General features: G+C 44.5%; 1 protein-coding gene across 1 annotated transcript in view; it reads left to right on the top strand.

The window, feature by feature from the left end:
* EDC4 (enhancer of mRNA decapping 4) overlaps window positions 1-25107 on the top strand; it is a 631081-nt gene that overhangs the window by 357877 nt on the left and 248097 nt on the right. Inside the window, exons 16-17 of the mRNA XM_018559011.1 lie at window positions 19199-19656; window positions 23105-23227. Of these exons, the coding sequence (XP_018414513.1) occupies window positions 19199-19656; window positions 23105-23227 (581 nt within the window). The remainder of the gene's footprint in view (window positions 1-19198; window positions 19657-23104; window positions 23228-25107) is intronic.

Genomic DNA, 25107 nt, shown 5'->3' on the forward strand with positions numbered 1-25107 from the left:
CCAATTATATATTTTCTGAAATAAGAATAAAGCCGTGTAGAATAAAAAGATACTAGTTGCAATTTTTATGTTGCACGGTATTTGCGCAAATGTTTATCAAACCAGTATTCTTAGGATAAAATACACTAAAATTAAATTTAGTGCACAGAAACATAATATGGCGATTTTTTGGTGCAATAAAAAAGACAGGGTCACACCAGGCAAATAGATACCAAACATGTCAAGCATCCATGAAACCGCAAAAAAATATAATAACCGAGGGGGCGCTAGTTAGGCTGCAACCTAATCTGGCTCCGCTACACCCGGACACGAACCCCATACTCTAGGTGCTATCTTGGTGCCCTACTACTCCGCAAACTAGCTACACAACTCCCGGAACAGCTGGAGAATAATGATGAGAAGGAACTACAACAACTCGCAACCGTTCCCGAGGAGCGAACACTCCGGTCTCGACGCACACTCCAGCCAAGATGGCGCCGTCACCTTCTGGGCCGAACTCGCAGCCCTCCCCTCAGGAATCGGCTGTTGATGCAGACCGATCCTCGAACGCGAATACCTCAACCCCAGTGCCGAGCCACCAACAGGAGACGGTATGCAGGGACTCTGATCTGCTTGATCGCTTTAAAATACTGCTCCAGAGGGAACTGAGAACTGCTGCTGAAAAATTGGCATCACAGCTATCACTGGATATTAAGGAACTGGGTTCCAGAATCCATGACATCGAGTACAAGATGGATGATGTGGTCACCATCGTGGAGTCCCACAAACAGGATTTAGACTCGGTCAGATCTGATCTGTCTACTACCCTCCTCAAACTAGAGGATCTAGAGAACAGGAACTGGCGCGGTAATATCCGATTACGGGGCATCCCCGAACACGTGGAGGATCTAAATGCCACAGTCACAGCCATATTCCAGGTGCTCCTTCCTCACTATCCGGTGGACAGGCTCGAGATGGATCGGGTCCACAGGGCCCTTGGCGCGAAGAGACCGGATGGCCCTCCGCGGGATGTAATCCTTAAACCTACATTCTACAGATCTAAGGAAGAAATCATGAAGGCTGCATGGGAACACCGTGACCTCACTTTCCAGGGCTTCAAATACCAAGTCTATTCGGATCTGGCCCCACAAACCCTTCAGAAGAGGATGCACTGAACCCCTACCTGAATGCCCTAATGCACCACCGCATTAAATACAAATGAGGCTTCCCTCTTAAAGCTTTCTTCACCTACGAAGGTTGTCAGCACTCTTTTGCCACTCCAGAGGAAGCGTGCCCGCTGCTAGAGTCCCTACATCTGGCAACGCCGGAGATGACCACCACTCCATCGCAGACGTCGCAGGCTCCACCGAGACGCCGCCTGATGCCGCTATGGGAGCACGACCCCGCCGAGAGCGTGCTGGAAGCCGACAAAGATCCCAACAATCCCAGGAAGAACCCCACTGCTGAATGCTCCGCAATGTTACCTGGATTTCTTCACTCCACCTCTTGGAGTTTGTTCCCGCCGGAACCACAGGACCGTTGTGGGTGCCTTTCCTGAACCGGCCCCCTCCCTTCAGAACCCTCCCAAGACCGACACCAGACCGAGGACTCATATCGATGGGTAATGTAACCGACTGTTCCCGATAGGTTGGCCCACACAGCTATGTACTTTGTCTGTTAGCCAGTGTGGCCTGTTTATATTGTTAGACCCGTTTGGTTCCCCCATACCGATTGCCACACTGTGCCATTCCAGGAGACATATGCCCCACTCTCCCACAGATCTGAGCAGACTGCCTCACACTTGTTATGCTGTGTTCCTAAAAGGCAAATATACGGAAGAAACACTATACCCCCCTCTTATGCTTATCTGCAATATTGATACCCTGAACCATCTTATTTTACTTTTTGGGTTTATTTCTCTGCTACGGAACTGGCTATTCTATGAGGCAATTACAGTATTGGCTCCTGTCAGTGTGGTTGTAGGGGGAAGCCACAGTATCCTTTTCACACATGTTGGGCTGGAATGACATGATCAGACGACATTGGGCACATACCCCATGACCTCATAGATGGATCCCGGTTTCCCCCTTTTCAGAAATAGCCTATCAGCTGGCCATGCACGGGCTGGGCTTCATCCTGTGCAAACTCGGGGGCACTGTTGATGCCTCCCTAACATAAGCTGAGGGACCCATCGCCCACAGGCTATAATAGAAACTATACCAGACCCTTATTGTACCACTCCAGAGCCATCTGCGGATCTCATTACAGTGTATTATCTCACTTCATTGTTATTGTTATGAATAAACGGCTTAATATGTACCATATTGGATTCACAATACATAGCCTCACAGTCGAGAGACAGCTTCCTGTTAAGGAAAGCAACCGGGTACCTCATATAAACTATACTGAGTTCTTAATACGCAGATCCTGGGAGGAGTAGCCATGCCCCATTTAACCTCCATTATTTTTATTTTATTTAGACTCCTGTTATAACACTTTATTTTACTATTATCGAAATGAATGCTCTGAAATGTATCTGCCGAGCTGGGTCCCTGTTGTGCGGTTCTGGGGAGAGACTGCAGCCGTCTCTTTTTATAAGTCCGGCTGGATCTACGGGTACGGACAACATTAGACTTATATTTTATGACCCCATGGAAAGGTCAAGGCTTTTCCCTACCTTGATAAACCCAGTCTGTCAGGACCGTATGATACTGGATCCCTGCTGTGCAATTTCAGGGGAACTGCTACAGCCCCCTCACATTATAATCAGGTTGGATACGCTCTGTGCACATCCGGGGGTGCTGTTGTGGCCCTCCCCACTATACAAAGTCTGGCTATACTACACAAATGCTGTCTCAGGTACATATTATATCATCCCAGGGATTAACCACTATCTTTATTTTATTTCATTTCTATGCTTTTTAATGAGTCATGGTTATAACTAGCTAGCCTAATGTGTACTATGCTGAGCCCAGGATGTGCAGATTCAGAGGTGGGCTGCAACCTCCCCCCCCCCTATGGATCACAATTGGTACACACCACACACCCTACACCGTGCCTCATACCCTGGGGGAACCATGGCATTCCCCACCCCCGAACTCACCATTAGGAATAAGCGTGGCTATCCACTAATGCTCCCCCTTGCCTACTCCACCCCCGCAGTGCCAGGAATTTCACCCTGATAACAGCCTCCTCATTATGGACCCCAAAAGAGGTTGCTGGAAATTGGACCACATTACCACAAACGATGCCACACAGGCCCCTCCAACAAAATACACAAATCCCTCCCCTCCTATGAGGCCACCCATAATGAACGACCACGCCCTTATACTCGGTGAATGTTGGTCAGTGCCTGGTCTACTCACCCCCACCCCCAGTCATGGAGCCCCATTGGGCTGCTCTCCTGTACTGTCTCCACCCCTACCGGATACATACAGGCCCCTGAGGTTTGGAAGCGGCCAAGGTCCTTCCATCCACCCTGATCACTCCACTCTGATCTCTCTACCCCTCTCCTCTGCCCCATCCCATTGCCCACTGCCCTCTACCCTGCCCCTAACCCTACCCCATCCTCCCGAACTTATTCCCTGCACCTTCCCCTTCAGGTGATACGTCCCACTAGTTTGTGGTACCAAAGGTTTTTTTTTCTTGCCACTGTTTTGGTGCTCTTACGCACCACTATATGTTTATACTTATATTATCTAGTTTGTGTCCGGGTGCCCCCGATGTATGTGATGCTATTGAGCATTACGCTTGTAAACCTCTATGGAAGTTTGAACACAGTTCACATATGTACAGTATGTCGTCGTCTTCTTCTTTCTCTTCTCTCTTTACCCCTCAATTCTACCCCTCTCTCCAGTGGCAGCGGAATCTCAAGTTCACCAGTCTCGCCTCCTCGACGCTATCCCAGTTGGGCCTCCGTCAGGATAACTCACCAGACCCCCTTCTATCATGATGTCTTCCTATAAGCTCATAAGCCATAACGTCCCGAGCCTAAATTCACCCTGTAAATGTAGGAAAGCCTTTAGTTATTATGCGCCCCACAAAATACATATGTGGAACTACAAGAAACAAAATTCTCTTACACATCTAAACCCAAATTCCTACACACGGCCTACCCGCAGGTGTTTTATGCCACATTTCGGGAAAAGAAAAGGGGAGTTCTACTGGCCTTTCATCGAACCACACCCTTCACCTGCACCAAAGAAATAGCTGACCCGACGAGCAGATATCTGATACTACTGGGCAAACTCATGGATATGAACATCACAATAGTCTCTTATTATGCTCCAAACTCGAGACAATCTCACTTCTTCACTCATCTCATGGTAGTGGTTGAGAGACATAGGGTGGGCACCCTGCTAGTGATGGGAGACTCCAATCTAGTCCTCAATTACAGGTTAGATAGGCGTTCCTCTAGCTCCAAATCTACATCCCTACCCCCAGCTCATGGAGAAATTGACCTCTTTAACTCTCTCTTATCAGAACATGCCCTGATAGACTGCTGGAGTGAAAGGAAACCCACTACCAGGGACTTTACGTTCTATTCGAATCCTCATGATAGCTTCTCCCGCATCGACCACATATTCACTTCCCAGTCCTTCCTCCCTAGAAGAAACTCGGCCAAAATATTTTCTGTTCCCTGGTCTGACCATTCCCCACTCCTCCTCGACTGCATATCCCTATCCTCCAGTCCGACTTCCTACACTTGGCGCCTGAATGACTTGCTGCTCACGTTCGCCGACTCGGCGGCACTCGTCCGTGACCACCTTCTCCAGTACTTTTCGGAGAATGGGGGATCAGTGGCCTCACCAGTCTCCTTGTGGGAAGCCCACAAGGCAACGCTTCGAGGCGACATTAAACGGCTAGCCTCCCGCAGGAAGAGGGACCGTGAAAGTAAATTCCAATCCCTCTTTACTGAATTGGAAAGTCTCTAGTCGGCTTGGAAAACCGCTTCCTTCTACACGTTACGCCGACAGGGGGCATCGGTTAAAGTGGAACTGAATCTTCTTAATGACAAAGCTGAGAAACAAATCGGGTGGGCAAACAGTTCCTTTTATGCGCGCTCAAACAAGCCAGGCTCCATGTTAGCAAACTATATAGCCCCTCCCCCAATTTGATACCCATAAGGCAAATTCCCTGTTCGCGGACTTCCCCCCCACTGCCCTGTCCAGCTCTATGGTGGAAAAGATGGAGGCTGAAATAACTTGAGTCAGAAGTCTTGGCGGCCATCAAAACACTTAAACCAGCTAAATCCCCGGGGCCAGACGGATTTACGGCCTTGTATTAGAAAAATTCTCTGACATCTTAGCTCCCCACTTGGTGGCACTATTCAACCATCTGTCTGGGGGCCTGAAGCTGCACTCCTCCTCCCTGGCAGTTTAGGTGGTGATGCTTCCAAAGCCGGGACGGGATGACACAGACCCACATAATTACAGGCCCATATCTCTCTTAAATATAGACACCAAATTACTCTCCAAAATCCTGGCCAATAGGATAAACTGTTTTTTAGAAACATTAATTCACAGGGACCAAGTAGGCCTTGTGCCCCACCGCCAGGCCACAGATAACACAAGAAAAGTTATTCAGCTAATACACGCCACGCGGCAAACTAAACTCCCAGGCATGGTGTTGTCTCTGGACATCCAAAAGGCCTTTGATGACGTCTCTTGGGACTATTTATATTACATTCTGGGAAAATGGGGATTCCCTCCGGCCTTTCTACGATGGCTGGAGGCCATATACAATAACCCCTCTGCTACGGTAAGATATCTCCAATGCTCCTCCCCACCATTTACCATCCGCCGGGGCACAAGACAGGGATGCCCCTTGTCCCCAATCCTATTCGTCCTAGCAATAGAGCCCTTGGCACACCTACTCCGGCACAATCCAAACATACACGGCGTGACCGTCGGAAACACAGAACATAAAATCTCCATCCCAAACTTAATTTCGGTACTAGACTCATTCACACAAGTTTCCAACCTCTCCATTTTTTGCTGGGCAGGAGGGGGCGTGGCGGCCATTGAAGTGAATGGCGCCATAGCCATGCCCTCCAGCCACAATGTGATCGCCCGCACGGGGTCGCAGGCTTGGTGCGGTCAAAATAGTGCTTGCAACATTTTGACTGCACCGCCCTGGAACGCACTGCAGGCACAATGTGCCCTGCGATCCTGTGCGGGCGATCGCATTGCGGCTGGAGGGCATGGCTACGGCGCCATTCACTTCAATGCCCCGCCACGCCCCCTCCTGCGCAGCAAAAAAGTGAGCCGGATGCAATGGTCTGAACAGGCCCTAAGAGCCAGAGACTGTGTACAGTGACACCGGAGGTGATGTAATGCACATCACTCCTGGGTCCAGTGATCGGAGGAGAGATCCGCAGCTGGAAGATGAGGCCAGGAAGCTGATGGTGGCACCAGCGGGGGGCAGAGCTCCGCACCGTACAAGCAATCGAGTGCCTGTACAGACTCCGGATCGCTTGTATTTAAAGAGCAATCGTCAGCTGTTTAACACGCTACAAGAACATGGCTTCAGGAGCAGCTGTGAGCTTGGTATAACCACTTCCAGCGAATGACGTACAGTTATGTGAACCCGCGGGAAGTGGTTAAGAAAAAAACGCGCATAATGAAACAAGCACATCCACACATATCACACACACTCATTAAAAAAACACACACATAGCTTAATTTAAAAAAATCACACACACTCATTAAAACACACACAATAAAACACACACACACACACACACACACATTAACAATTAAAATAGTTATCTAAAAAAATGCCCCACTCTCCTGCTTACCTGTTTTGCAGGAAGGGGGGCTGCATCCCTGGGTCCAGTGAAGGATCAGTGTGATCTGCACTCTGGCTGATGCAGACCATACTAATCGCTCCCTACCTGTTAGCAGAGGCACCACGAGGGAGCGATCAGTATGATCTGCATCAGCAAGAGATGCAGATTATACTGATTCCCACTGTACCACCAGGGAATGATTTTCATTCAATATATTGCCTGTTTGGCAATATATTAAATGAGATATGGGTGCTTGCCAGGTTTAAAGATGGTCGCCGCTACCCGCAGCAGCCATCTTTCAAAATTAAATGTACAGTCGAGACCCCTTTGGGGGGATATAACACACACACAAACTTTAACACACATACCCACATCACTCTCAGAAATCCTGACAATACACACAACGCATCACAAAAAATATACTGACGTTGCATGCAAAAAAAATCATCACAAACGCATATACTGACATTATAAACACACGCAGACATTAAATGAAATTTGGCAAGGGGCCCCCATGGGAGAAGAAAATGTACCCAGTGCCCCCCGAGTAAATTGAGTTTGAGACCTCTGCTCTACTGCTTGCTTTAACACTGCATGGAAATAGCATCTTTTACATGCAGCGTTAAAGCCTTTAATCACCGTGGAAGTGATAGAGATTTAATAGGATCAGCATGGGTTCAGGAAAGACTGTTCCTGCCTGACTAACTTGTTAACCTTTTATGAGGGGGTAAGTAGAGATATGGATGGAGGGAGGCCAGTAGATGTGGTATACCTGGATTTCTCAAAGGCATTTGATACGGTACCACACAAGCGCTTATTTCACAAGCTGAGAGCTATGGGCATAGATGAGATGAGGAGGCAGTCCACACATTTTGTTTTAGTCTACATTCAAGAGATGAATTGAGGGATTTCTTATAACGACATCTCAAACATTTTGAGATATGGAGAAGATAGGCCGCAGGGTCAGACCCCAAATCCACCCCAGTCAGCAATTTCACAACATCCCTGCCCGCCATCTAGAAAGAGGCCAAGCCAGGACAGGACCAGAATATGTTTAAGTATAGTGCCCCCTGCTTTTCCACAGCGCCACCACAAAGAAGAAACAGCAGGATACATTTTATGCAAAACAAAAGTACCAGCGTGAGAGCAATTTGTACATAGTGTCTGTGAAGGTTCTCATTCATCCAGGTCATGGTATATCTGTAAAAATTAAGTCAAGGCAAAAATACAGCAAGTCCAGTTGCCTTGACTTCATTTTTACATATAATTTGTACATCGTTTCCTGGACCCTAAATGTGATATAGGCATGATGAGAAGTACAGGATGTGATCCCTCTGTTTCGGGGGTTTCCATCTTCCCTCTCAACCAAGAACAGAGGAACAAAAGATCCAGAGGGTTGGATCAGAGACAGAGGATTGGGCACCAGATCACTCTCAGAACAAAGTCGGTCAAACCATATGCGCGAGGATAAACAAGCACCAGGGGGCATCAAGGTGGGGAGAAAATGGAGATATTGAGGTGTCCAAAGGTGGATCTATCATGGTACGTATTGTATCTAGGTGAGGCCAGACAAGACTCTGAGGCAAAGTCCCTAGCTCTGACTTTAGAAGCCTCTGAAAAACGTTTAAAGTGAGGGTCAGTCCAGGTAGGGGAAAAATCGGGATGCCCAATGACGGGGGTCATGGGGGTCCGGGAAGCAGCTAGATTTGGAGTTTCATGCATCACATGGAACACCTTCACCTATAGCCCAATCGGGGTGAACACGCAGTATCCCAAAATGATGAGGGCCCAGCCAGGGAATCCCCCACAAAGATGCCGCTTGTTTCAAAGGTATCCAACGTTTCAAAGAGGAGTTCCTTGTCCATTCCAGTATCCTGGAAAGGATAGTAGCCTGATAATGAGACTATCGGGTCCAGAAAGACCCTTCACACATCTCACAGAATGGTAGACAGAATGGCAATCAGTAGCGTCTGCAAGAGATAAGCAGTCTGGGGAGCAGGTTCATTTTTAAGAGCACATTCCTACCGAACCAACAATGTGTTGGTGATCCCCATATGAAAAGGTCTTGCTTAATCTGGCTAAAAAGAGGTGGGGAATTGACCTTTTAATATACCATCCAGAGCAGGAGTTATAAGGTGAGTAATATGGTCTCTGGCCCATTTAAAAGCATAAGCGAATTGCAGTGCAACCACGCAGTGTTGGGAAGTATAATATCAAGTGCCTCTGATTTATGGTCATTGATTTCAAAATTGGATAGGGTGTCAAATTTCAGCTCTAACAACAAATTAGGAAAAGTGGTCTTTAGAGCAGTAACAAAGAAAAGTAAGTTGTCAGCGAAAGCCTCCACCTTGTGATGCTTCCCTCGAATCCGTAGCCCCTGTATATTATAATTGGCACGGACCTGGCGAGGAAAAGGCTCAAGCATTAGAACAATTTGTTTTTCATGATGTACAGTACATGCCACAGACCAATCTGAAAGGATAGGTTATATGGTGGTATCTTCAGGTGACCAGACAATGGCCAAAGCATTTTGGAGCCTGTAATCCTACTCCCTCTACCACATATCCTCAGATTTTTTTTTTCCTTAGGTGACAGATATGTTTCTTTGAGTGAATGTTTTAGTCTTACCTTTTGATGTCTTCAAACATGTTTTCTTCTATTGCGTGTGGCCTCCTCGGCAAGGATTCAGTCTCCGTATCTGTATCCTACAGCGGGAACATGGGGGCCGTACCCGGACCATGCAAGGACAGCATCAGAAGAAGTGGGGCCAGACTGTAATGTTGCTTTAGCACTGGATCCTGTGTGGGCGAACCACCTTGGCACGGAATGTGCAGTGCATTGGGTTTGCTGCATGTGCTATACAGGTCCAGGGCAGTGGCATATCTGCATTGGTGTGACTCCGTTGATGAAGACCCTTTAGAGAGTGCATTCTTGCCCAAAGTGGGTGAAGCTGAGGAAGTTTTTCTTTGGATAAAGAAGATGCAGGAATGTGGAGAGTCCTAGCCAATCCCCCCTCCCCCATTGTAATAAGGGGGCAGACATGGTGTACGACTTACCACCTTCCTGCATTTTCTTTATCTGAGGAAATGCTTCACTAACTTTGGGCAAGCATACCCCCTCTAAAGGGTCTTCATGGACCCCAAGATGGCCACTGGAGCTGCTACTGTGCATCTGTCAGCACATGCACAGTAGATGGATTCTGAAAAAATGGCCACCGGACTAAATTGCACACTGGGCAGTTTTTGGTCTCCCCATCCTAAAAATAAGTCTGGACAGAGTAGTTTTGGTCATGGTGGACACAAGGGGCTGAGACACTGGCCGCAACAGACAAGCAATTGTGAGTACTTTGGCAGATGCAAAGCAAAAGGGGACTAGAGGTAAAAACAGATGTGGCATGGCAACTTCTGCTGGGCTTAGTGGGTTACTTGATGGTTCCCCTAGGGCAGGGGTCAGCAACCTTAAACACTCAAAGAGCCATTTGGACCTGTTTCCCACACAAAAAACTCCGGGAGCCACAAAACCCTATTGGCATGTAAAATGAAGATAACACGGCACTTATTGTTATTTTTACCTTTATGCTATGTATAGCATGTATATAGGTATATGTGGGCTTAGTAACGCACTGGACTCCGGGCTTAGTAACACACTGGACTCTGGGCTTAGTACACCGAGAAGCCCATCGGCAGTACGGGGCCCAGAGACCCTCCACTGCCGCATATTCCACCAGGGGGGTGCCCAGGGCTGGACCTCACTGGGGCCCCACCCCACAACCTCAGGCCCTGCAGCCCCAGGGGTAGTTCTGACCCTGGACAGGGAGCCGCAGCAGAGGGATAAAAGAGCCACATGCGGCTCCGGAGCCGCAGGTTGCTGACCCCTGCCCTAGGGTCTTAACGCTGGATGATTACCTGCTGAGCCACCTTTTTATTTCCTTTTGGTTTCTTCTGCTTCTATGTCAACAGGATCTCATTCATCTTGTCTTAGTAAAGATGATTTTGCAGCCTCTACGTCAGCAATCAAGGGTCATATTTTTGATATGTTAGAGACATCTGGTTGCTGTGGCTGTACGCGCAGTCCCCCTTCTCGTGATCCTGATTTCCCAGTCAGATATTGACCTTGCCTGTTCTGTATTTCCTGACCAGGATGAGGAGGGTGAGGAATTGCACGGAATGCTTCTTTCTGATTCAGAAGAAATCCCCTCAGTGGGATTATCTCCAAAGTCAGAGAATGTCTCCCGATTGAACCTCTGGTCGATGTCCATACTAGGGTATGGGATGGGGTCCTTAAAGAGGAGGATTGTCCCAAAAACCTTTCCTGTGCACTCGCTAGTGGGGGAAGTTATGTATGCCGACTGGCAACACCCAGAAAAGCTATTTTAGCCGAAGTGTTTTGTTCAGCTGTATTTTTAAGGATTCATTGCTCAAAAAATTTGGCTTTGCCAGAGGTGGGTGCGGCTTTTTCCAACCTGAACAAATCTCTATTGGTTCCAGTAAAGGATGTTCCTGCCTTCAAGGATGCTGTGGATAAATATTTGGAGGGTCCTTCTAAGGCCTATTTTTTTCTTTTATTGGACAATCTGTAGAACCTGTGGTTGTACAACAGGACTAGAGGTTTGTCATACCCTGGTGGTTTTGACACAGACTATGTCCAGAAACCAACAATAAGTGCCTTCTGAACAGGAGGTGTCGAGAAAGTTGGGGCTCCTTCCTGGAGCTTTATGATATTATGTGAACACCTTGGTTGACACTTTGTGCCAGCTATCTAGACTTGACTTGGTCTTGGGTCCATACAGATGCGTAGACTCCTATTGCTTATATACTGGTTGGCAGAAGCTGCATGTAAGAAATTAATAGAAAGATTTCCATTTGCTTTGAAACATCCCTTTGGGGAATCTCTTGATGAGTTTTTCAAAAAGATTGCAGGCGGTAAGAGTACCTTATTGCCTAGTAAGGAGAAGGATAAGGGTACTAAGGAATAAACAAAGACTGCTAAGAGGGTCTTCTTTCAGGCCTCAGGATCCACCTCTTCTAAGACAAAGAGCTCACAAAAGAAATGCAGGTGTTTGTCCACTAAGTCTACTAAACCAAGACCTAAGCCTTCGCAATGAAGGGACACACCCACTCTCTCAGGTGGGGGGACGTTTATTGGGGTTTGAACGAATTTGGAGTCAAGAGGGGCAGGTTTTTTGGATCCAGTCTGTTGTATCAAAAGGGTACAAGCTGGAAATTATTTCCTTTCCCTTCTCTTGGTTCATGCTTTCCAATCTTCCAACATCTCTTGTAAAGGCGGAAGCATTGCAAAGCACACTTTGAAACTTCTAAGCTCAGGCAGGTTCCCAGGAAAGATACCAGGGATTTTACTCCAAACTATTCACAGTACCGAAACCAAGGGTGAGAGTTTGTCAAGTTTTAGATCTAAATAACCTAAATAAATTCTTCTTAGTCCACAAATTGCGTATGCAACCAATTCATTCTGTCATTGCCTCCCTACAAGAGGGAGATCTTCTGGCCTTAATAGATGTCAAGGATGCTTACCTGCATGTTCCCACTTTTCCTGCCCATCAGAGTTTTCTATGTTTTGGCTCTCCCTTTTGGTTTTGCTACTTAGTGTATTCACTAAAGCATTGACACTAATACTAGCCCTATTGCGTCCTCCAAGTGTTCACATGGTTAGTTATCTAGACGATCTCCTCTTGAAAGCAGTCAGAGTTCTAACAGTGAAACTTTGCAAGACTCTACTCGTTCCAGAGTATTTCGGTTGGGTAATCAACTACTGGAGGTAGTCTCTGGCCCCCACTGCCATCCCCTGGTACATCTGGGACTCGTGTTAGTCACAATTGGGGCACGAGTGTTTTTCCCTCCAGATGAGATTCAGTCTCTGTAGTCTAGCCCACTGTCTTCAGACAGTCATGCCCCTTAGTACAATTTTGAATGAGGGTCCCAGGAGTGATGGTCTCTACTTTCAAAGCAGTCCCATTTGCACAGGCCCACTGACGGCCACTCCAGCTGAGCATCTTAACCTCATAGAACAGATAGTCCCTATCACTGGATCATCCCCAAAAATGAGGGGGGTGTTGTTAGGCAGCCTCTTGGTTCAGGGGATACGGACTTCCCAGGAATAAATATTTACTGATCAACATTCTAGAGTTGAGAGCGATCTATCTTGTGCTTCGTCATTGGTCCCATCAACTTCAAAGGTTAGCCAAAGAGGGTGCAGTCCGGCAACTCTACGGCTATGGCATACTTAAATCATCAAGGGACACAGGAAGCATACGGCCCCAAAGGAAACAGAGGATTATGGAATGGACAGAGCTCATATAAAGGTTCTGTCAGCAGTATTCATTCCATGATGGAGAATTGGCAGGCAGATTTTCTCAGCTGACAGCAGCTAGGTCAGGGGGATTGGTCCCCGAACCAGACCTGTGGATGCTGGGGTACACCAGACCTAGATGATCTGGCATTCAGATACATCAACAAGCTGGACAGGTTTGTACCCAGGTCCAGGGATCCCTGGGCCTTTGCAGTGGACGCCCTGGTGACTTTGTGGGATCAATTTAGCTTTATTTACGCTTTCGCTCCATTGAAGATTCTACCGCTTTTCCTTCGCAGGTTAACCTCAGAGTGGATTCCAGTGATCCTGTTAGCTCCCAGGGGAATGGGGTTCACAGAGATTCCCCATATGTCAGTATAACCCTCTTGGAAGCCTCCCAGTCAACTGAATCTTCTGTCTCGTTATCCAGTCTACCACCCTGCTTCTCAGTTGCTAGCTTTGACAACATGGCTGTTGAATCCCAGGTCCTAAGGGTAAGGAGTTTAACAGACAACATTACCCCTACTTTACTACAAGAACCGAAGCCCTTTTATTGTAAGGTTTACTATCGAGCATGGAACATGTACTTTTGTTGGAGTAAAAGGAGGGACTTTAACCCTAAAGTGTTCTCATGGAGCCAGATTCTGCAATCCGGGGTTGGATCAGAATTTGGCACGGAACACAATTGAAGGCCAAATTTCAGCTCTAACAGTTCTCTTTCAAGAGTCTTTGGCCTCTCATTCTTTAAGGCCTTTGTACAAGGAGTTACTTAGCTCTGGCAAAATGTTCTCCTTTCTCACCATGGGACCTTAAGTTGTTGCTTTCCTGTTTACAGCAGTCTCCTTTAGAACCTTTGGAAAACATAGGTTTAGAAGATCTTACTTGTAAGGTTGTGTTTCTAGTACCGTGTTTCCCCGAAAATAAGACACTGTTTTATTTTTTTGGGCTCAAAAAAACACACTAGGTCTTATTTTTGGGGTAGGTCTTATTTTTTTATTTTTTTTTGTATAACAATCCAAAGTTAATGCAAATCCAAATTAAATAATCCAAAATGGCAAAGTTAAGAATAGGGTAATCAGGGCAATCAGTGGTGCCGTACCTTTCCAAGAGCAATTTGGTAACCAGAATGGGCGAAGCGCACTTTCACTATCGATTCCTCACATGCGGAGTGCATTTGGTATCACTCCGCCTGTGACAGGAGCCGGCGCTTTAGAGGAAGCATCGGCTTATGCAGCTCTGCTCCATCCGCTGCCGCCTTGCTTCCTCTAGCGCTGGCTTCGTTGACACCGCTGATTCTCTCCCCCTTCAAGTTCCCCCTTATGCCAGCACCGGCCCTGGGAATGGTCACAACTAGGTCTTATTTTTGGGGTAGGTCTTATTTTCGGGGAAACAGGATAGCTAGGAGGGTTTCTGTGTTGGCAGCCCTATCATGCAAGGAGCCTTTTTTGGTCATGCATAAGGAAAAGGGAGTCTCAAGCCCAGACAGTCCTCCTTAGCCAAGGTGGTTTCATCTGTTTACCTTTTTCATGGTATTATGTTGTCCTTCTTTTTTCCAGATCCTTAGAATCCTAGGGAAGAACAGTTATACACTTTGGATGTTGTAAGAGTTTTGTGGGTCTATTTAGATGCTACCTCTTCTTTCTAACAATCAAATTTGCTGTTCTGCCAGAAGGTTTTTGCCTTCCTGTTCACTGTAGCTCATAGATTAGACAAGTCATTCTACAGACTTATTCTAGTAAGAAAGTATCTCCCCCTTTTCCTATGAGGGCTTATTCCACTATGGCTGCCAGTACCTTGTGAGCTCTTTTTCTCCAGCCATCTGTTCAGCAGATTTGCATTCCCACCTTGCACTATTGCTTTTAGACATCTCGTCTATCCTGATTAGCCTGTGTACGGTACGATAAACGACATTAGAATTTTTGACTTACCTGTAAAATAATTTTCTTGGAGTACAGCACAGGACACAGCACCCTCCCTTGTATGTCCTCATTCATTATTATTTTCAAATAACTGAGGATTTGTGGTAGAGGGAGGAGTTATATAGGCTCCAAATTGCTCTGGCCAGTGTCCAGTCACCTGACGATGTCACCATATAACTCATCTGTCCTGATTGGCCTGTGTCCTGTACTGTACTCCAAGAAAAGATTTTACAGGTAGGTCAAGAATCCTACTTTACACTTGGCAGAGTACCAACAATACTTGTAACATTCATTGCCTAGGGACTCATGCCCGTCTTTTTTTTTCACCGTATGACAGGTTTTCTTCAAGGAAAAGTATGCAAACCATAGTACATTTGTCCTTTTAATGCACTGTTTTGGTACTATGCTTAAAGTGGGATGAAATATTTACTTTTTGTCTTGAATTACTTCGCAAATGCACTGCACACCCTGGCGTGTGTGTGCTTTGGCATTCCTTTGCCTACAGCATCATAACTGTATATCTGCTGGGTAAAAAGCACGGTTGCCTGTGACTGCAAGCCTCTCAAGATTTGGAGTGAGTTTGGCGATGTGTCTTATGTTCCCCTCTCTGCTCTTTTCTTTGGAGGACAGCTTTGACATGAGGAAGCAAACACTTCTTCTCTACCAAAATGGCAGTCCCTACAGAGACCCAGTATAGAACAAGACATAGTAAGTGTCTAGTTTCTAATGGGGAAAAGAGCAGCTGTAGGTAGATGACAGACAATAACAGTGACTAGTCTTTTGCCCTCTTTTTGGCTTTTTTTTTGCACAGCCACCACAATGTGGTCCTCTTTAAAACAGCTAATGGAGCATATCATGAAGGTACCATTATTTTTTCTTGCTTAGGGAGTAGAAAAGTATAATGTATTGCTTGCATTTGTAGTCCTCTATAGCTGGTGCCTTACTGCATTTCTGTATAATGTATTGCTGGGATTTGTAGTCTTCTTTAGCTGGTGCGATGTTGCATTGCTATATAATGTATTGCTGAGATTTGTAGTCCTCTATAGCTGATGGTATTCTGAATTTCTTTATAATGTATTGCTGAGATTTGTAGTCCCTCTACAGCTTGGAATCAGTGGCAGAACTGCCAGGGCTGCAGCGGTTGCAGCTGTGACTAGGCCCTGGTGCTCCACCACTGTCCTAAAATTATTAGTCTGCATTGTTTTAGAAAAACTGTCACATGACACAAAAAAAAAAAGGTATCAGATACCCCTACTTTACTACAAGAACCGAAGCCCTTTTATTGTAAGGTTTACTATCGAGCATGGAACATGTACTTTTGTTGGAGTAAAAGGAGGGACTTTAACCCTAAAGTGTTCTCATGGAGCCAGATTCTGCAATCCGGGGTTGGATCAGAATTTGGCACGGAACACAATTGAAGGCCAAATTTCAGCTCTAACAGTTCTCTTTCAAGAGTCTTTGGCCTCTCATTCTTTAAGGCCTTTGTACAAGGAGTTACTTAGCTCTGGCAAAATGTTCTCCTTTCTCACCATGGGACCTTAAGTTGTTGCTTTCCTGTTTACAGCAGTCTCCTTTAGAACCTTTGGAAAACATAGGTTTAGAAGATCTTACTTGTAAGGTTGTGTTTCTAGTACCGTGTTTCCCCGAAAATAAGACACTGTTTTATTTTTTTGGGCTCAAAAAAACACACTAGGTCTTATTTTTGGGGTAGGTCTTATTTTTTTATTTTTTTTTGTATAACAATCCAAAGTTAATGCAAATCCAAATTAAATAATCCAAAATGGCAAAGTTAAGAATAGGGTAATCAGGGCAATCAGTGGTGCCGTACCTTTCCAAGAGCAATTTGGTAACCAGAATGGGCGAAGCGCACTTTCACTATCGATTCCTCACATGCGGAGTGCATTTGGTATCACTCCGCCTGTGACAGGAGCCGGCGCTTTAGAGGAAGCATCGGCTTATGCAGCTCTGCTCCATCCGCTGCCGCCTTGCTTCCTCTAGCGCTGGCTTCGTTGACACCGCTGATTCTCTCCCCCTTCAAGTTCCCCCTTATGCCAGCACCGGCCCTGGGAATGGTCACAACTAGGTCTTATTTTTGGGGTAGGTCTTATTTTCGGGGAAACAGGATAGCTAGGAGGGTTTCTGTGTTGGCAGCCCTATCATGCAAGGAGCCTTTTTTGGTCATGCATAAGGAAAAGGGAGTCTCAAGCCCAGACAGTCCTCCTTAGCCAAGGTGGTTTCATCTGTTTACCTTTTTCATGGTATTATGTTGTCCTTCTTTTTTCCAGATCCTTAGAATCCTAGGGAAGAACAGTTATACACTTTGGATGTTGTAAGAGTTTTGTGGGTCTATTTAGATGCTACCTCTTCTTTCTAACAATCAAATTTGCTGTTCTGCCAGAAGGTTTTTGCCTTCCTGTTCACTGTAGCTCATAGATTAGACAAGTCATTCTACAGACTTATTCTAGTAAGAAAGTATCTCCCCCTTTTCCTATGAGGGCTTATTCCACTATGGCTGCCAGTACCTTGTGAGCTCTTTTTCTCCAGCCATCTGTTCAGCAGATTTGCATTCCCACCTTGCACTATTGCTTTTAGACATCTCGTCTATCCTGATTAGCCTGTGTACGGTACGATAAACGACATTAGAATTTTTGACTTACCTGTAAAATAATTTTCTTGGAGTACAGCACAGGACACAGCACCCTCCCTTGTATGTCCTCATTCATTATTATTTTCAAATAACTGAGGATTTGTGGTAGAGGGAGGAGTTATATAGGCTCCAAATTGCTCTGGCCAGTGTCCAGTCACCTGACGATGTCACCATATAACTCATCTGTCCTGATTGGCCTGTGTCCTGTACTGTACTCCAAGAAAAGATTTTACAGGTAGGTCAAGAATCCTACTTTACACTTGGCAGAGTACCAACAATACTTGTAACATTCATTGCCTAGGGACTCATGCCCGTCTTTTTTTTTCACCGTATGACAGGTTTTCTTCAAGGAAAAGTATGCAAACCATAGTACATTTGTCCTTTTAATGCACTGTTTTGGTACTATGCTTAAAGTGGGATGAAATATTTACTTTTTGTCTTGAATTACTTCGCAAATGCACTGCACACCCTGGCGTGTGTGTGCTTTGGCATTCCTTTGCCTACAGCATCATAACTGTATATCTGCTGGGTAAAAAGCACGGTTGCCTGTGACTGCAAGCCTCTCAAGATTTGGAGTGAGTTTGGCGATGTGTCTTATGTTCCCCTCTCTGCTCTTTTCTTTGGAGGACAGCTTTGACATGAGGAAGCAAACACTTCTTCTCTACCAAAATGGCAGTCCCTACAGAGACCCAGTATAGAACAAGACATAGTAAGTGTCTAGTTTCTAATGGGGAAAAGAGCAGCTGTAGGTAGATGACAGACAATAACAGTGACTAGTCTTTTGCCCTCTTTTTGGCTTTTTTTTTGCACAGCCACCACAATGTGGTCCTCTTTAAAACAGCTAATGGAGCATATCATGAAGGTACCATTATTTTTTCTTGCTTAGGGAGTAGAAAAGTATAATGTATTGCTTGCATTTGTAGTCCTCTATAGCTGGTGCCTTACTGCATTTCTGTATAATGTATTGCTGGGATTTGTAGTCTTCTTTAGCTGGTGCGATGTTGCATTGCTATATAATGTATTGCTGAGATTTGTAGTCCTCTATAGCTGATGGTATTCTGAATTTCTTTATAATGTATTGCTGAGATTTGTAGTCCCTCTACAGCTTGGAATCAGTGGCAGAACTGCCAGGGCTGCAGCGGTTGCAGCTGTGACTAGGCCCTGGTGCTCCACCACTGTCCTAAAATTATTAGTCTGCATTGTTTTAGAAAAACTGTCACATGACACAAAAAAAAAAAGGTATCAGCGAGTACTTGAGGAAAAGTATCGGTACTAGTACTCGGTCAGGAAATAATAGTATTGGTGCATACCTACATTTTATGCATTTTACAAATGTCTGTGCTTTTTATGGTTCAGTTATTGCATGATCATTGATACTGATTTCTTAAATTACCATGTAAGTGTTGGCCTAGAAAATGTAGATGAATGTTTAAATATAATGAGGCATAATAACTAGCTGTGCAGAAAAAACATTGGGTATTATAGCTGCTTAAAATACCGGTGTTCTCTTTAAAAGTGGAATGATTTACATTTTTGTTTGTGGATTGGTTTCAATAGGTCACACCATCAAGCATTCCATTAGAACTGCAAAGCTTGGAACCATCTATGGCACCCCAGGCTTCACCTACCCGTGAACGGTCCCCAGATGTTATCTCAAGTGCTTCCACTGCTGTGTCACAAGATATTCCGGAGATTGCCTCAGAGACCCTGCAAAGAAGTTACCCAGCACCTATATCATTAGGCCTGACCCTTGAAGATACTGACACAAATCATGCTCCTAGCATGAGCTCTGCAGCCTCTGCCCTACAGCTTCTTTCAGCCCGTAATTGTAACATACCAGAGCATGGACACCGACCATTAGAGCCTGGATTGTCTGGAGCTCCAGATGAATTAGTTGGTGCTGAGACCCTGACTGAGAGAAGTATTCATAAGGATAAGGTAGATGAAGTCATATCCCAGCCTTGGCCTGCAGCACCTGACATTACAAGGGAGACCAGGAATAATTTATCTGAAAGGTAAGAAAGCTTTTGAGCTTTCGTATGATATTTGCTGATTATTTATATATTGGTGCCATGCTTTAATAGATCAGTACACTCAGTAAAAACATTTTCTTAGGATTGATAAGATGGCTGGAAACACAATGCTAATGTCAATTTCCAAGTGTACCATGTGAAAAGATTCATATTTTAATGGAAAATTTGTCATAAATCTATAACTGACACTCTCATCTTTAGTTAAGACATCTGGTTGGCTGTTAGAAAATCATTTGCTTAAACGGACATTCATGTTCATTGGTGCAGTAACCTATTGCTTTTGCTTGTTGGTACTGAATATGTTGAATTTTTGTGTTGTGTGCTTTAATTTTTGCGAACATTTTTGGGACATGCTGCCAATGACCAAATCTATTTTGTAGTCTTTTAGGGACAACATATGGCCAGGCTGTTTTTTTTTTAAAGTAGATCTAAACCCAAACCTGAACATTTAATATTAGCTTTAAGTGGACCTTGCAGTCAATAGCAACTAAGACCTAGATGGTAACCCCACCTCCATCCAAAATCTCTGTCTGGCAAAGAAGAAATTACCAAAAAAAAGGCTACCTTACACCTCGGCTTCCTGATTCATAATCTAGAGGGAAATCTGAGGTTCCCAAATCTTGCGAAAATGTGCTTCTGCATTATATGACCATGACTCCAGTTGCAGCAAGGTCTGGGGATGAAAAAGGCAACATGTTTAGAGAGAGTTGTAAAGCCATTTCATCATGGGAGAAGGACAAACCAGATCAGCAAAAGCTACTCTCATGGGCTCTTTAAGATGTAAATAAACACCTCATGGCTTACCTGCTAAGCCTGGGTCTGGCTCCCAGAGGGGTTGGTGATCTGCCAAATGGCATCCTTCTCAGCCACATGGGAAGGAGGAGTGATGGGGAGTTAGGAGACGCAATCTATTTAACTCTAGCAGTGGCACCACGTGTCGTTCGTATTACATCAGTATGCTTTAGTGCCGCTCCTTTCCTATAGGAAAACAACCCCTGAGGAGAGCAATTCCACTCTTCACTGTAGAGCACAAGATACATCACAAGCTTTTTCCAAGTACTGAACAGGAGAAGGGTAGGAATGCATTGCCCTCCCTATTTCAAAGTGGGCCCTGCATCTCCAAAGAAATTTCCTGGATCACACAAGGGTAAATTGTCTTACCCTAATATTTGAATGCCACCCACATGCCAATTTTATGTACCTGCAGATGAGAAAGGTTCACATTAAATAACATAAAAGTGAAAACAAAAAGAAGCAGAAATCAGCATAACAATACATTTTTCATGAAATTGACATAATTTACATATTTTGTTAAAGTTCAACAATATTTTAATGGGATTACTATGACTTTGTCTAACAGTTTTATGAATTAAGCAAAACTTATTGGAGCCAATTTACTTAGAGTTTGAAACTGCCACTCTATAAATTGTAGCTGTATTCACTTTGAATAAATGTGAAATAAATCAACAAGGGTTTTGCTTTTCACATGATTAGATAATTGATTTGAATCTTAACACAATTTCTTAGATAAAGATTCTTAAACTGTTTAGTACACCAGCCTTGCTCTCAAGTTTAAACTGGGCCTTGTCATGGCCTGTATTGTATAAATGCATCTACTCTTGCTTTTTGATCATCAAACTTGCCAACTTTCTGAATTTGGCACTTTTAATAGAATCCCATTTGGAATTGTATTAATAAAACTTTTCAAAGTGCGAACCTATTTGTGTTGTTAAATTAGCACCTACAATATAATGTGTATGGCGGTACATTCTGTTTCATTGCATTCTCTTGGTTCTGTCCACATACAGCCCTGCATCCACATACATTCATATAGGACATCCTTCCTAGTTTGGTATTCTAATTCTAGGAAGTGATTTTACCTTCACATATGATCTACTACCAGATGTCTCAAAAGGTGCATCTTGCATTGCTTTAATTGAAACTTAACTGAATTCCTCAATGAACATTACCTAACCAGCACTTGAAGGAGTACAATGGGGCAACCTTTTTTGCCCATAGTTTTCCTCAGGGTCACAGAAGGACATATACTGTGTGCTCCGGTGACCCAAAACTCAGTATATTGCTATTGCCCGATATATGCTGAGAGCGCTGAATCAGGGACAGATCCCAACAATACTGTTGAGATCCACCCCGCTGGGTCTGCCTCTCTAAAGGCAGGACAAGCTGCGCCCGCCCCCTCTCCCGGCAGGGAGCTGTGACTGGCAGTCACCGTTCTGTGCAGGGAAAGGATCAGGGAATCAGTGATCGGCGGTGTGCTGACTTCCTGATCAATTGAGCCGACCTGTGTATTGTTGGGATCTGTACCTGAACCAAGGATCTATAACATCTGTTCACTGTGCCGAAGCCGTACCGTAAAAGAATGTACACTTTTGTCTGGTATTTCTCCTGAAATATTGCAGTCCTGGTATGCGAACGTGCCTAGGCACTGCTGTGCATGCAGCCTCATAACTGTATATCTGCAGTGGGTTAATTAATTTATGACTTTGAAAATCTGCTTGCCATACCTTGGGAATGGGAACTGCTGAAATCTCTATTACCAAATATTTTGCCCTGCAGAAAATGTTTACCTCTACCTGCCTTTTTGTATCTCATTGATGATTTATGAATGCTATATATGTCATGGTGGTAATGTCGGACTATATCCTCAAGCAGTGACATCCAGTAAGAGTGGCAGATTGCTTGATTCTCTAGTATGGCGATTGACAGTTTAGACCCCTAGTGCCCGGCCTGGAGGCCACAGGTGCGACTTTGTGGTCCTTGGAGCCCTAGTGGACAGTAGTCTGCATTTTAGGGATTACTTAAAGAAGAACAGGTTCTTTTTTATACTGGCTTCTAGTAGTTACATTTCTTCTTGTACAAAAAAAAATTCTGTGCTGTTTCTCTTTTGTTTTTTTGTTCTTTACTATGATCATTTATAATTGATCTTGCTGAGAGAAATATCAAATGTGGCACCAGTTTTTTAAGGTGTTTTTTTGGGAGCACCAATGTGGAATCATTGATTTATAAAGTGGCTGTAATATTAGTCATCTCCTGCAGTCTCATGTAATCTGCTTCCAGTTTATTACTCTGAAATCTTCAAACTTCACTTGTGTTGTAGACACCAGAAAATCTCTTCAAAGTTAAGGAAATTATCTCTTAGACCATAGTCACTGCAAGAGATTTCCCCAGAGGAAAATGTTCCCTTGATACCTGTTTTGGTAACAAGTCAAAATGTATAATTTTTTTGAACTTTAAATCCCTAATACTGTGGTTACCAGGACAAACGGAGAGGGAGAATCTCCCTAGTATGAACACAGATGGCAGTACAGATTGATAAGGATGCTAACCCTTTGCCACTCAGAATAACATTTAAAAAAGCTGAGTTTTGCAAATGCACACTACAATGTTTTCTTATCTTACCTTTTTTCAGTGACCATGATGATGAAGTGGCCAGTCTGGTAACTGCTATAAACAGCTTTGGAGGAAAGGGTCAGAGCCCAAGGTTGCTTGTAAAGGAGTGGAAAACCAGTGTATCTCCAAATTCTTCACCCAAGTCTTGCATGAAATCCGTTATGGATCACAAGTATGTTATTTCTTGCAATTAAAAAGTGAATGAGAACTTTCTGATCCTTTAACCCTTTCACTACTGCTTTTTTTCACACACATACCAAAATGTGCGTTTTGGCCTCTAGATTGCAAAAAACCTCCAACACATTATCAGGGGAATTTATCAAAACTGGAGCAGACAAAATCTGGAGCAGCTGTACATGGCATCCAATCAGCTTCTACCTTTCATTATCAAAACTTAACTGAACAAACTAAAGAGCAAAGCTGATTGGTTGCCATGGGCAACTCCTCCAGATTTTGTCTGCTCCAGTTTTGATAAATCCTCCCCCCCATATCTCTGAAAGCAGAGGACCTGTAGAATATAATGATGGAAGCTGAACATTTATGTAACGTAACCTAAAACCTATATTTTCAGTAAAAGAAAATCACTTAAGTTAATTTTAAAACCCCAATATTGTTCCCAATTTTCAGCAAAATATAACAATGAAACTGTGTAGAGGAAATAGATATCAAATATGTCTAGCTGTAAAAATGCAGAAAAGATCTCTATTTCGATTCACATAGGTGACATATACACTTACTGGCCACTTTATTGTGTACACTAGTACTGGGTTGAATCCCCTTTGTCTTCGGGAACTGCCTTAATTCTTTGTGGCATTGATTCAACAAGGTGATGGAAACATTCCTGTGTGTGTGTGTGTGTATGTATGTATGTGTGTGTGTGTGTGTATGTATGTATGTATGTATGTATATATACATACATACATATATATATATGATCTCTGAACGCACTGTTCGCCGTACAATGCATCGGATGGGATATGGAAGCCGAAGGCCTGTTCGAACACCTTTGCTGTCTGCAGTTAACAAGATAAAATGTCTCCAATTCGCACAGGAACACAAGGATTGGACAGTCGGGCATTGGAAAAAAGTAATGTGGTCCGATGAATCACGTTTCCAATTGCATCATGCAGATGGCAGAGTGAGAATTTGGCGGAAACAGCATGAAAGCATGCACCCCACATGCATGAGTACAACCCTTCAAGCTGGTGGGGGCAGTGTTATGGTTTGGGGCATGCTTTCCGGGCATGGGATTTGGGCCATTGAATTCGTGTGGAACAACGTCTGAATAGCACAACATACCAAAGCATCGTTGCTGATCAAGTTCATCCTATCATGTTGATGGTGTATCCCAATGGAGATGTTTTCTTCCAACAAGACAATGCACCATGCCACTGTGCTCGTATTGTGCAGGAGTGGTTTCAAGAACATGAGGGAGACTTTACCTCGCTTAGGTGGTCCCCACAATCACCAGATCTCAATCCAATTGAGCATTTGTGGGACGAAGTTGAAAGAGCCATCAGGCAGCCATCAGGAACAAGCTGCCATCAGGCAGCTGGTTCCACACCATCAAATCTCACAAAACTGGACAATGCTATTCATCAGGCATGGTGTCAGATTGTGTGTGATGTGTGTGTGTGTATATATATGTATATGTCTGTCTGTAAGATCTAGATAAGCTTTAGCAGCAGAGCACATGGCAGCAGCCTGCACTCAGCAAGCACCTGCAGGGTAAAGCACCACAAGCAAGCTAATGGATGTTTTTAGGCAAATAACTGCAAGATTCAGCTAATGCATAGCAGCTCCACAGAATCACATACTTCCCTGTAATGCACCTGTAAGGTTTAAGCACACATGGAAAACTGAATTGCTCCACAGACATAACAGATATTCAGAAAGATTCAGCCCAAGCAAAGCAGCACTGCAAGGCCATAGGAAACAGTAGCACATGTATTTCTAAAACAAACTCATTGAAAGAAAATGGAGTGGATCCTACTTGTCAGCTTGTCCATGCATGTGATCATC

The sequence above is a fragment of the Nanorana parkeri genome, unplaced genomic scaffold (assembly GCF_000935625.1).
Source record: "Nanorana parkeri isolate BGI_ZX_2015 unplaced genomic scaffold, ASM93562v1 scaffold375, whole genome shotgun sequence".
NCBI lineage: Eukaryota > Metazoa > Chordata > Amphibia > Anura > Dicroglossidae > Nanorana > Nanorana parkeri.